Source organism: Coptis chinensis, chromosome 5 (genome assembly GCF_015680905.1).
Source record: "Coptis chinensis isolate HL-2020 chromosome 5, ASM1568090v1, whole genome shotgun sequence".
Lineage (NCBI taxonomy): Eukaryota > Viridiplantae > Streptophyta > Magnoliopsida > Ranunculales > Ranunculaceae > Coptis > Coptis chinensis.
Window position 1 is genome coordinate 3,017,008 of NC_141460.1, and position 13,582 is coordinate 3,030,589.

Genomic DNA, 13,582 nt, shown 5'->3' on the forward strand with positions numbered 1-13,582 from the left:
TAGAAAAACAATTAACGGGAAATCAGAAACTGGATGCAGATGTATTGAACTAATCTCAAAGAGTAATTAACGGGAGTTTGGAACCTGGATGCAAATGCAATGAACTAATCTCAAATACTAATTAACGAAACATCGAAAACTGGCCGGATATAACTGTACTGAATTAACCTTAATGAATAACTAACGGGGAAATCATAAAGTGGATGCAATTGCACTGAACTAACCTCAAATAATAATTAACAGGAAATCTGAAACTTGATGCAACTGCATTGAACTAACCTCAAAGAATAATTAATGAGAAATTAAAAATTAGATGCAACATACTACATTAAACTAACCTAAAAATATAATAAATGGAAAATCATAAACTTGATGTAAATGCATTGAACTAATAACCCTAAAATATATTTATATTATATGTAGAGGGAATAAATGTCTCGACAAATATAGTTTTGCATTTTAAGTAGTGTTAATTATAATTTATTTATTATGATTGGGAATGTCTTGCTATTCAAGTAACTTCAATATTATCTTTGCCACATTGGGCATTCTCACAAAACTTCAATCAAACTTTTATTGTTAAACCTAACAATAAAAAGAAGTCGATGAGTTTTATCAAGGTTTGATACTTCCTTTTTATAGAGAGTTGTGCAAGAAATTTAAATGAGTAATTAATATAATTTTCATATCTCATAACTATGCATAGCTGCTAATATTTTTTAGAATAATTTAATATAACGGCACCCGTTCGTAGGACACGTTCATGTGATAAATCCTTTCAAGTAGGAGTAGTGTATTCTTTGAAGATATGGAAACAATCAATCTGTTTTAGTAATTTGTACACATTAGTACGTAAGTCGAACGGTGATGATTTACCGCTAAATCACCATAAATCTAATAAAACTATTATACAAACTAAATCGAGTTTAAGATAATTCTATTTGAAAATTACGGATTAATATCCTAAACCACAAAGTGAATAGGCTATCTCAATTTGATACCTTAGTTTCTAAGTACTTATGCACCATAATCGCTGCTCATTAACGTATTTTGGTTTATTTTCAATAAAAATATATTCTGATTCAAAAATTTGCCCCTAAATCACCATAAATATAAAAAAACTATTATACAAGCTAGATCGAGTTTAAAATAATTCTATTTGAAAATTACGGATTAATATCCTAAACCACAAAGTGAATAGACTATCTCAATTTGATTCCTTAGTTTCCAAGTACTTATGCACCATAATCGCTGTTCATTAACGTATTTCGGTTTATTTTCAATAAAAATATATTCTGATTCGAAAATTTGCAGCTAAATCATCATAAATCTAAGAAAACTATTATACAAGCTAGATCGAGTTTAAGATAATTCTATTTGAAAATTATAGATTAATATACTAAACCACAAAGTGAAGAGGCTATATCAATTTGATCCCTTCTTAGTTCCCAAGTACTTATGCACTATAATCGCTGCTCATTAACGTATTTCGGTTTATTTTCAATAAAAATATATTCTGATTCAAAAATTTGTGTGAGACATTTTGTAAAGCCTTTTCAGCACACAAAATATTTAATAGATCCCGGGCGTATACCCGGATTCAAAATCTAGTGTACTCTACAATATAGAGAGAGGTGATACTGTGATAGTAGATATCCATACATACCGGGTACCCAAAAACCGATATCGGTCGATATTTTCGGCCCTAACTCCAATAGCGCAGCCCATTGAATCCAACGCCCGCTGTTTGCAGTTTCCCTCACCCTAGTACTACCCTACTCTCCCACCACATGCAAATATCAACTAATACTACCAAAACAACGCACTAGCGTAGCTGCACACAAAATCCATTTTCCCTAAACGAATAGGTTGGTTTTAGTTCGGTTGCACGAATGCAACTCACGAAAGCGTCGCATAAAAACATTTCCCCATGCATATATGAAACAGTATAATAGCTGGATGAAGTCTACTTCTGTCTCAAAACAGTAGTGAGTGACTGAGAGTGATGCGCCTCCATTAACAGGTACAATTTTTTCCTTAATCCTGTTATTAGATCAGATCGATATTAACTAATTAATTAATTACTGATTGAATTTTCTTTTTTGTCAATTTATTTATATACAGGTGTGTATACATACATACATTAAAGAGTTTGACAGCATGGATTTGAAGGACAACAAGTTTATGAGCGTGGGTCTACTAATTATAGCAACATTAATAATAGCAAAGTTAGTATCCACACTATTAATTCCAAGATCCAAAAAACGTTTGCCACCAATTGTTAAAGCATGGCCAGTCTTAGGTGGACTAGTTCGATTCATGAAAGGGCCAGTTGTTATGTTAAGAGAAGAGTATCCAAAACTAGGGAGTGTTTTTACATTGAATTTTTTGAATAAGAATATTACTTTCTTTATTGGACCAGAAGTTTCTGCTCATTTTTTTAAAGCGTCCGAATCCGATTTGAGTCAACAGGAAGTTTATCAGTTTAATGTGCCTACGTTTGGGCCAGGTGTCGTTTTCGATGTGGATTATACCATTAGGCAGGAACAGTTTAGGTTCTTTACTGAAGCTTTGAGAGTTAATAAGTTGAAAGGGTATGTGGATCAGATGGTTGTCGAAGCCGAGGTAATTGTATATTTCTTTTTCTTTTTTTTTTTGTGGAACTGATATGTTTTAGTTGTTGGGTAATAGCTGAAACAATTTGTAAGTTAGAGTTTAAAACAAATATGTTGGATTAGTAATTGAACAAATTGTCGTGATTCAGTGAAATTGTTAGGAAAATGGCTCTTGCTCACTGACACAGTAGTACCAAGTGTCCTCTATTGTGTTTAAGTTTATTTGATTTGATTCACTATCTTATCCTTTTCTGGATCTTGATATTGGTTTTCTAGGATTTTGAATTAGTTTTTTTTATGAATTTTGTTTGGCGTAGACCCATAGGAAGAGGCTTTGGGTTATGATATTCTTGTTTTTCAGAAGAAAAAACAATACAGTTTATAACACTTCATTCGCGACTGGTTTTTGATATCCAAGACAAACAATTATGTCATATACCCATAGACTTATATGTTATCATTTCCTTCACTAGCTGAATGTTGCAATGTTTTCCCCTGCCAAGTGCTAGCAGAGAAGCAGTTTTTTGTTTTTTTTGAAAGCTTATAAGCCATTTATGGGTTGTGCTAGACATGGGCCCACCAGGATTTGCTTGGGAAAATCTCACAGCATCACGAACTACTCACTGTTATGAAAAAAAATTCCTTTAAAATGTTAATTCTTTAGCATACTAAAGTGATCCTGCTAGACATGACTATACTCTTAGGGATGGTATGTAAAATTTCTTTGCTTAGCTGATACAGATAGGGGTCTGCCTTAACCCCAAATCTTTTTTTTTTTTGGTCGATAAAACAGTATTGTATTAGAAGTCAGTGTGAGAGGTTCACACTACCCTTATAATAGTTACATCAAAGTTGTACTATAGCTTCCCAATCAATTACAATTGACTCAAAATTCAAATTCCTAACAGTAGGAAGATGAGAAGCCCAACCCCAAATTATATATTTGAAATTACAAATAATGCTATTTAAATCACAAAACCTATCATCAAAGATCCTTTGATTTCTTTCCAGCCAAATAGTCCATGTAATCCCATGAGCAATGGTTTTACTCAGTAACATCCCCGTAGGAGATAACCCCGCCGATGGCTTCTTAAGAAACATACTACTTAACCCAAGAGAGGTATCGAGCGGAATGCGGAGAGTGGAGAGAAAGTATTCCCACAGTTTCTTCGCCATGCTGCAATCCAAAGAAGGATGTTGGATACTCTCTTTTTCTTGGGCACACATCACACACCGGTTCACCATAACTTGGCCCCTCTTTCTTATTCAAAAAAGAAAAGAAAAAAGTCATCGTATATTGGCTTTTACATCTATGTCATGTTGTTGGACTTGTAGATAGCTTGCATCTGTTCACCCTGTCCGCTACAAGACACCTACCATCCTTTTATTGGTTACATTGTGCTATCCCCAATGTTAAAAAAAAACACATTGAGGCTTACGCTTTGATCCTAATACCGGAAATCGCTCCATGCCTGTAGCGGTGTAGCCTCACAGGTAGTATGAGAGTCTTAAGTTTTTGTGAATGTACTTTAATTCTTTTATTCTCATCACATATATCGTATTTCATATTTTAAGCTCTACGTTTGTTTCCGTTCATTTATTCATATCACATATTGTATCCCCAAATCTTTTTTGTTTATTTATATTTTTTCTGAATTTCTCCAGTGCGTATTTTTTGGACATTGGGGCATACGCTTTTGAGGCTCGCCTTAAGTTAGAGGCTTGATGCCTCAAGGCTCTTATGCCTTATCCCTATCTTACTGACTAATAGTATTGTTATTTTCTAGCAAACAAAAAAAAAGAAGAAGCTTGCATATTCTCTATGATTTGCTTTATATTCTGTAAATTTTTATTTACTTATTTGTGATTCCTTTTTGTACTTGCAGGACTACTTTTCAAAGTGGGGTGACAATGGTGAGGTAGACCTGAAGTATGAACTGGAGCACTTAATTATCTTAACAGCAAGTAGATGTCTCTTGGGACGGGAAGTACGTGACAAATTATTTGATGATGTGTCTGCCCTCTTCCATGATCTTGACAGTGGGATGCTCCCAATCAGTGTTATATTCCCATACCTTCCTATACCTGCTCACCGTCGACGAGACCAAGCTCGCAAGAAGCTGTCTGAAATCTTTGCCAAGATCATATCTTCTCGCAAAGAAACTGGGAAATCAGAGAATGACATGCTTCAGTGCTTCATTGAGTCGAAGTACAAGGATGGCCGCCCTACAACTGAGAGTGAGGTTACTGGTCTTCTGATTGCTGCCCTCTTTGCTGGACAACATACAAGTTCCATTACCTCGACCTGGACTGGGGCCTACCTCCTCCAAAACAAGAACTGCCTTTCAGAAGTGTTAGATGAGCAGAAGACTCTGATGAAAAAGTATGGGGATAACGTAGACCATGATATCTTGTCAGAAATGGATGTTTTATATCGGTCTATCAAAGAAGCTCTGAGGCTTCACCCTCCTCTAATTTTGCTTTTACGAAGCTCACATAGTGACTTCAGTGTTACGACAAGGGAGGGGAAAGAATATGATATCCCAAAAGGTCACATAGTTGCCGCATCGCCAGCTTTTGCTAACCGACTACCACACATTTTCAAGGACCCAGATGTGTATGATCCCAATCGCTTTGCTGCTGGAAGGGAAGAGGACAAGGCAGCAGGGGCATTCTCATACATTTCATTTGGGGGTGGCAGGCATGGGTGCCTTGGGGAGCCATTTGCATATTTGCAGATCAAGGCAATATGGAGTCATCTGCTGAGAAATTTTGAGTTGGAACTGATCTCACCCTTTCCAGAAATTGATTGGAATGCAATGGTTGTAGGTGTGAAGGGGAAGGTGATGGTGCGGTACAAGCGAAGACAACTCTCTCTCGATTAGCTCCAGTATCTTGCCTGTTAGGTCTTGGTTTACCAGTCCTAGATATTGTGTTCTCTTCTTCTCCATTTTTGTGCAGTGATTTCAATTGCACGAGGTTCTATGTCAAGCTTTCATTTCATTTTATTTCATTTCAAGTGTGTACTTTTGTAGTCTGTTTTGCTCCGAAAAGAAATGAAGTCGTTCTCCCAGATCTAGTTGTTTCTATTACATATACCTTGTCCTCAATTCTATTCTAACAGCTGCAGGGACATCATGGATATTGGCTGGGTGTGTGCACACACATACATGCACACATATTTGGTGATTTGGATGGTGGACTGTGGTACTGTGGCACTGTTTCATCCCAAGTGAAAATAACCGTAGACAGTACCAAATTGGGGGGAAAAAGTATGGCAGTAGGGTTACTCCTAAAATTTTCCTTTTTAGATGCAATTATAACTATGGAAGAATGCTTAGCATATTTATACTGGACAATTTATCTATTTTCTATATGGATCGAATTCAAATCTCAACAGTTCCAAAATACTGATAGCTGTTTAAAAACTCAACTTGCTGCTGTAGGTTAAAAATTCAAATGAATCTTTGCAATTGAGATGCAGAGAAATTGTTGTGTTTCAGGCATTCTGTTCTGATTTTGGTCACTGAAAAAAAATGTTGCCTTCTAAACCATGATGTACGATACAAATTGTCAGTTTTTGCTTGTGCTTGTGCACACATGCTTTGGGTCGACATATATATCTACTGTGGTGTGTTGCCAGCACGAGGACAGCAGTTAATCCTGTACTCCGAGTATGATTGAAAGCTTTCATCCAAGCTTGAAATTCTGGGCAATATTTTGGTGTTGAACCCAGTGATCAGGGGGCTACTAACTTGTCTAGCCTAGCAACATCAGGCAACCTCTGAGGCCTAGCTTGCTGACATGTTCTATAACTAATAACTGCAACTGTCCCACTCCGCCAGAACCTTTAATATGTCAATTTGCCAATTTGTAATGTTGTAAACCATATATAGTGTAGGGGAGCGATATCTTATCATGCACGCGTGCAACGTAAGCGAACTCAGGACATCGACCTTCAAGACCGAACTGTGAGCAGCTCCCTCAAGAACACACAGGTACAGCGAACTCAATGCATCGACCTCCAAGAACGACCTACGAATAGCTCCTTTCTGGTAGGTGGTACGAACGAAGATGTCTCGATATGAGCACATGGCTAAAGGCAGAACGCCTCGGGTAATGATCACCACCAGGGGTAATCATTACCAAAATCTTGATTGTATTTCCCACCACCGGGAAATAGGGGTAGCCTCGCCAACACCCAATCAGCACACGACTTATAATATAACCAGCACAACACTCATTCACGATATCCACCTTACACGTGTACCATAGACACACGTGCCTTATGGATTGACATTTCCCTAAGCCTATAAGTACCACCTGATTGAACTACGTCGGGCCTGATTCCTCTCTCCCCAGAAAGAAAAGAAAAGGAGAAACCAACAAGAGGATACTTAGGCAGTTCGCTCAGAAGCGAACTCGGTCCCAACAAGAAACCCAAAACACACTTTTACATATAGTAATACAACGCGTGAACATATATAGCCTTTAAACTATGTTCTCTGCATTCCTCACACAGTCCAGTGGCATGGTCTCAAAGCTTGTAATGGTGACACGGCTTTCTTTCCTATATAACATAGATGGATGATACTGTATTCTTGCGAGATACAATCCTATCTCGTAGTAGACATATTAAATCTTATCACATTGAGAGAAACTCGTGTATGTAGGTTTTTAGCTAGAGAGAGAAAGAAGCTCCTGTAAATAGTGCTACAAAGCTAATTTCAAATGGTTTAATTTGCTTACAAATACACTATATAATGATACAAAGTCTTGGGCGACGGAGAGTAGATTACAAGAATCATTCTAATATCTCTAGCCAGTACAGGAACGAGAAACAGCTGGAAACGGCTCTGAACAGCTCTTATATGATGTGTCACTTGTCTTTGCTATTACTGCTTCTAGAAGGCATTGTTGATATAGAAGTATAGACCAACCAGAGCTACAACCCCAACTACAATTCCAATGGGTAAAGCTTTCCTGCATCGTGAAGAAACTTAATTAGCACATCAACTTCTTTCAGACAAACAAAAGTAAATCAGTATTGCAAAGGTACATTTAATCTCCAATGCCTTCTACAGTTCTACGTAATTGAACAACAGTTAGAGATTGTAACTACCCAATTGCCTCATCTCTCTTAAGCTGTGCTTTCCGGGCTTTACGAGCATCTGTTTCATTAGCTTTCTTGTCAACTGGAGGCTCATAAACCCTGAATCTTCGCTTGGGCGCACCACATACTGCGTAAATAATATAAACCAGTTCCTTTTCTTACTTTCAATTGCAAACTGATATTTGAAGTGCAGCACATAAACAAATTTCTGTGCAGTCTAAGTGAATGCCATACAAAGGGATAGTGTAATTACCTGGGCAAAAATACTTATCAGGCTGCTTCTCAAATGGTGTTTTGTCACTGTATATATACCTGCATGAGGAGAATTTATGTTTATAATCCATAACCATATACAAAACAGGTAACAGAAGAATGTAACAAGAAAAAAAAAAATGAAGAGGACCCGCAGTCGCGGCAAATGTAGGCCTGCTTTGAAGTGGTTCGCATATAAATTTTTGGTGCAGTAGCTAATTTGTGTTTCTGAGGAGGAATAAGCAAAATGCTAAGAGATGACGAGAAGAATGATGATCTGAGAGTCAAACGATCTGAAGGTCGTTGTAAACCAACATTACCGGTGGTGGATAAGGAAGGAGTGGAGTTGAGCCTTGTGGGTGCTTGAAGAGCCATGGCTCAATCTACTTCCTCTTTCTTTCCTCCAACAGCTGAAATGTGAATGGGAATTGAGAAGAGATGTGATGAGAAGATAAGGAGTAACAAAATAGTTACAGGTTAGTCAGTTAGTGCACCATGTCTAGAAGTATGTGGAAGCGTGGCATTCATACGACCATACCCCGCACACAAGCGTTGGTGCACTTTTTTATCTCTTCCCCACAGAAGCCTTGGTAGTTGGTACACTTTCGAATTTTCTTATCTCTTCAGAACTCACATATGCGATTGTTTTTAACAAATTACCAGCAGCACCTAAAAGCCATATTGTTTTTATCCAAACTACTCTCAAGGGTATCTACGCCATATGTATAACAAATTATTAGCAGCACCTAAAAACCAACTACTCCAATGATCAAGCATGTTTAGACTTTAGATCATAGATTTATCTTTTAAAGACACCCTATTAGCCCCAAAAGCTAGCTGATATCTCTCTCGGGAACCTAATGATAATTCGCCTTCTGTAAAAGTTTTGTAGATTACTAAGTCTTCAGGGTAAATCATTTTCCAGCCATGCATTTGCTGGATTGCCAAAGGGGGCTACAAATTTGGCAGCTCTCATTAGTGGCGGGTGATAGGCGTTTTTTAAGGAATAGCTCATTGTAAACCACTGCATTCATCTCGTACAACAAACTTTAAAGGAAGGTTGAATCAAGTTCTTCCACACGCACACATTGAATCGAGTTTAACAGATCTTATTGTACAGATTGCTCGACTTTCTGGAGCAGTTGAGACCAACTTTATAAGTACTCCATAAGGGAAGGTACAACATATGACTCGATCAAGTGCCTACAACTACAAAAAGGAATATGTAATGTAACAACTAAAATATAGATTTACATTTCCCTAAATCACTAACTGCAATGATACAACTCAAGACCACTACAACACGGTGAAAGCACTACTGAGAAACAGAGATCCCCATTGAAGAAGTTGTACCCGCTGCTACCAAGGTTTCAGGTCGGCTACTGGTCCCGCAGTCCAGTTCAAGGTCTTCTCACCTGGTGTCAAGTAAACATTTCTATCATGAGGCAACTTACGAGCAAGTCCATTCAGTATTTGATGGAAGGCATCTCCAGGTTGAGCAGGCTGTGGAAATAACATTGCTTGTTTCATCGAAGGATTTGCAAGTAATCTCTGCTTCCTCAAAACTACTTCTGGTGGAATAGATGTGAGAATGGTGTCCAGGTTAGGAACATCTTTCTCCGCTACAAAAACCCCAATGTCTTCCCATGGGATCGCATCAGCAAATGGTAATACAATGTCATCTGCTATAATAACAGGGATGCAACCAAATATCACTCCTTCCACCAATCTTGGACTCCATGGTGCCCACCCCAGTGGGCACAAACAAAAAACAGCTCGCTGCATGTCTTCATAATAAGTTGTTGGGTGCTCAGTTGAGATGTCAAATAGCGGATTGTCCTTGAAATTCTCCCACACTGCCGCACGAGCACCTCTGTGCAATCAAACAATAAATTCAATATGACATTGTTGTTCAATCACTGTAACCTGAGTTCAGAAACATACCTTGCGTAATAACCACCTTCTGGGTCATTTCCAACATCATAAAACAACCCTCTGAAATAAACAAAGATGGATCGAGGAATGTCTGGAGGGATCAAGTGAGCTTGCATTTTCTGTGGAGGAGCATAGGGAGGAATTGTGATTGAACCTTGTTTTAAACATACATGGTTCTGCTGTCCAAAAGTCTGGACCAAAGTAGCACGTTGGAGCAAGGGGAGAATTCCACGTTCAATAGCCTTCTCTTCCTAAATGAACATTGACCAAAACACAAAGTGAGCTACATTTGGAAGAAGTTACTTAAAACATAACAGATGGATGCGGTTTCACATCAAATTAAGCCTGAAAGGCTTAAACCTTAAGTTAATAGATAATGCATGCATGAAAAAGAACATATGAAAGCCCTTAGCAAAAAAAAGAACATATGAAAGCAATCATTTATTCCTCTAACATATACAAATCCAGGTCAAATAGTCCTAGCCTAGCTAATAGATATATGGTATTCTCATGGCATTATTACATACCAACTGCTAAGTCCAAAGCACGATAAGGAAAATTATGAAAATGGGTACCACTCGACCTATTATGAAGTTTAGAAGAAAGTTGCAAAAAGGCAGGAGCAATGAACAGTCTGAGTATGTCTCCCGATTGTTCAAAACTAGGAGTTCCCCTTGGAGAGTGATGGGTTCCATGACTACCATTCCACCCTCCATTTGCAGTAAACAGTGATGATTTCCACTGTTCTCACATCCAAACATGAGTACATTTTATATTTTATCACAAAAGAAAGAAGGAATTTCTCACTTGATAATGAAAACAGGCTCCGAAATCATGAGGTGTCACAAAGAAGTGATCAGCCCCTTCTGTTCTGTTCCAATATGGCCAGTTTGAAGAGATAAGTTGGATTGCGCTTCTCATCATCCGTGGAGATTTAAATGGCAATGGTAAACCATTGGGTGTCAGGTCGCAAGTTGTGTATACAGGAGTGTAGAACCAATCAGCTTCCTCAGGGTTGAGTGTTCTCACAGGACTTGACATCAAAAATCGATGCATGAAGATCTCGGCAGCAAACATGTGGGTGAGGCACCTGGGATCCTTCTGCAGGATCTTCTTGTTATATTTGCTAGGAAGTTCATAAACAAACACTTTCAACCTTCCTACTGGATCGTCTTCCAGGACATCTCCCGCACTCCCTGTATTTCATAATAATCAAAGCAGTCATACTACTAAAAACTTTTCGTCAGTCAAACTGAGCTATATCATTGAGCAGAAACAATAATGCACATAAAGAAATAAAATTTGACAATGTTAAACATAATACTTATTGTGCATGAGAAGTTACATATTGTCTGTAACTCTGTAAGTTGCTACAGCAATAATTTTTCTTCATTCTTTGATACTATTTTTTACGGGCAAGTCACTACGACACTATTCTATGACTCATTTCCAATTCTTAATAATGACATTTAGAGTCCGTTGATCCACATTTCCGATTTTCGATTTTACCTGAAAATGTAGTTGTTTCTCTATATCTTGTTCCAACTTTCAACTTGTGTACTACCGTACTACTTTGCAAATCGTGTAAAAAGTATGAAAAGCACAAGTTAGGACCATACATATGTTGTGGATTCTAAAAGAGTGAAAGGTCGCCAAAGATGACATAGACTTGAAAAAGGAAAATTTAGGCAACTAGAGATATCAAAAACTATGCAATCATGCGGACTTGAGTGGAGCAATAAATCAGAGACATCAATCAATGAAGATCCCTAATTCTATCTAATTGCTGGGCAGCTCGTCCATCAGACCATTTAGGTCAAAGTTTTGATCTAAATATCGTAAATGCACAAAAGTTGGTAAAAGAAATATGCCTTAGAATTTCATAAGTATAGCAAAAACTCCATAGAAAAAAGGCCTAAAGCAGACAAATATATCCTGAAAATAGGACTCATTTCAATTGTATTATCAAAAGGTTTCCTAAAAAAGTTAAAATAAGTTAAACTCAAAAGTTTCCTAAATACAATAGCTACTAACGCAGTCTTCAAAAATTATTTTGGCTTTCCAACAAAAGAAAACTCTTTCTTCCAAAACCTACAGAACGCTTATATCAAGGCATCAAGCAAACAACACAGAATCCAGTTGCAATATTTTGGCGAAGATGATCTTGTCTAATTGGATACGAAGCTTGAGTTTTTAAAGAAAGTCGATCACAGTTTCCTTCCAAAAAGATGTACAGAACTAAGTTTCATTTGAGCACACTATACCCATTACCCAGCATGCATCTCGTCAATCTCTTTATAAATCCTCATGAATTATTCCCTTGTGATCCACATAGCATATATATATATATATATCGAATGAGAACATTCTAGGACGAGGCAAAAGATTCTCTACAAAATTCAATTTCATCCACACAGACTTTTGACTGTTCACTGTTGTTTTAATGATTAAACATGAGCTCTAACAATGCAACTACTGACTGCAGATACATAATTAATTATTTCTAAGATGCCGAATCCGCCCATCAGACAATACAATATATAACAGTTAAGAAAGAGTCCAGATGATACCTGAAATACGCTCCCTCTGCTGAGTATGATGATCATGCTCCCGAGCCTGAATAGTCAATAATAATAAGAAGAAGAAGATGAAAATAACAAAAGCAGCCCAGACTGATATTTTCATTTCCCAGCCAGAAAGAGGGCAATTCAATGCAAAATAGGAGAAAGAGATTTATTAAAGGAAATAAATAAATCGTTGGGACGTCATGTGAAGGAGTTAGTTGAGAGGGAGAGAAGAAGGTTTTGAGGAGAAGAAACAGAGATTTCACCACACCAAAATAGAGACAGATTTGCTTTGCTTCAACTCAGAAACTACTTCATTTTTATATATTAACAAACAACAACTAAACTAAAATAAATATATATCAGGGAAAATGGGTGGGTCTCTCTTTTCTTTTTCTTTTTTGTAAAGGTACTACTCACTAGAACATTTTTTTTTTTTTTTTTTTTTGGTAACAAGTCCACCTCGTTAGCTAAGAAAGACAGCTACTCAATTCACTTTGAAATCTCGCGATGAAATATCAGACCAGGGGCTTCAGTATAGGCCGGCCCAACTACTTCAATGGGCTTTGCTGCCCAAATTACATATCTTCCTCACCAAGTTTCTTCATCGTAACCACTTTTGTTTTTTAGAGTTCCCTCCAAGCTAGTGTTATTAACTTAACTTAATCTTATTACATGGATTATGTTAGTATTGGTACCTCCCTCCTCTGCCTTATGTCTACATTAGTTCATTTATTCCTCTATGAATTTTTCATGGCATGACATATACGTAGTAGTATTGTAGTAGAGTTTTGGTGTATGTTAAATATATTGTAGAGACAACACTTGAGTATCATATATGCAAAGTATTTATGAAGATTTGTTGAACATAGAAGACTATAAAACAGTTATAGCTAGGTGGACGAAGTTCTGTGACCTCTGTTGCATGGGTACGCTCTAATTTCCTCCCCCGTGTCCTGCGGACACTGGTACAGATACCCGGACACAAGCAAAACAGACTCTAATTCTCAGATCTCGCCGTGTCCAAATCGTCGTACCCGTGTCCAAACCAGACACTCCGTCCCGTACCCATGCAACACAGTCTGTGACTAATACTTTTGATG

At 37.5% G+C, this 13,582-nt stretch overlaps 3 protein-coding genes across 3 annotated transcripts; 1 reads left to right on the forward strand and 2 right to left on the reverse strand.

The window, feature by feature from the left end:
• The first annotated feature begins 1,838 nt into the window (after positions 1–1,838).
• On the forward strand, positions 1,839–5,688 carry CYP51G1 (CYTOCHROME P450 51G1). Its single transcript, XM_086559282.1, has 3 exons — positions 1,839–2,023; positions 2,125–2,625; positions 4,502–5,688. Exons 2-3 carry the CDS (start codon positions 2,161–2,163, stop codon positions 5,498–5,500), a joined length of 1,464 nt encoding a protein of 487 aa, XP_086415408.1. The 5' UTR covers positions 1,839–2,023; positions 2,125–2,160; the 3' UTR covers positions 5,501–5,688.
• A 1,626-nt stretch (positions 5,689–7,314) lies between these two features.
• On the reverse strand, positions 7,315–8,482 carry LOC147496285 (Rubredoxin-like superfamily protein). Its single transcript, XM_086559284.1, has 4 exons — positions 8,132–8,482; positions 7,982–8,040; positions 7,738–7,855; positions 7,315–7,598 (listed from the first exon to the last, which is right to left on the reverse strand). Exons 1-4 carry the CDS (start codon positions 8,353–8,355, stop codon positions 7,520–7,522), a joined length of 480 nt encoding a protein of 159 aa, XP_086415410.1. The 5' UTR covers positions 8,356–8,482; the 3' UTR covers positions 7,315–7,519.
• Positions 8,483–9,028: 546 nt separating this feature from the next.
• Positions 9,029–12,905, reverse strand: LOC147496286 (putative beta-1,4-xylosyltransferase IRX10L). The gene is made up of 4 exons (XM_086559283.1): positions 12,486–12,905; positions 10,723–11,111; positions 9,925–10,166; positions 9,029–9,853 (listed from the first exon to the last, which is right to left on the reverse strand). Exons 1-4 carry the CDS (start codon positions 12,598–12,600, stop codon positions 9,340–9,342), a joined length of 1,260 nt encoding a protein of 419 aa, XP_086415409.1. The 5' UTR covers positions 12,601–12,905; the 3' UTR covers positions 9,029–9,339.
• Positions 12,906–13,582: the final 677 nt, after the last annotated feature.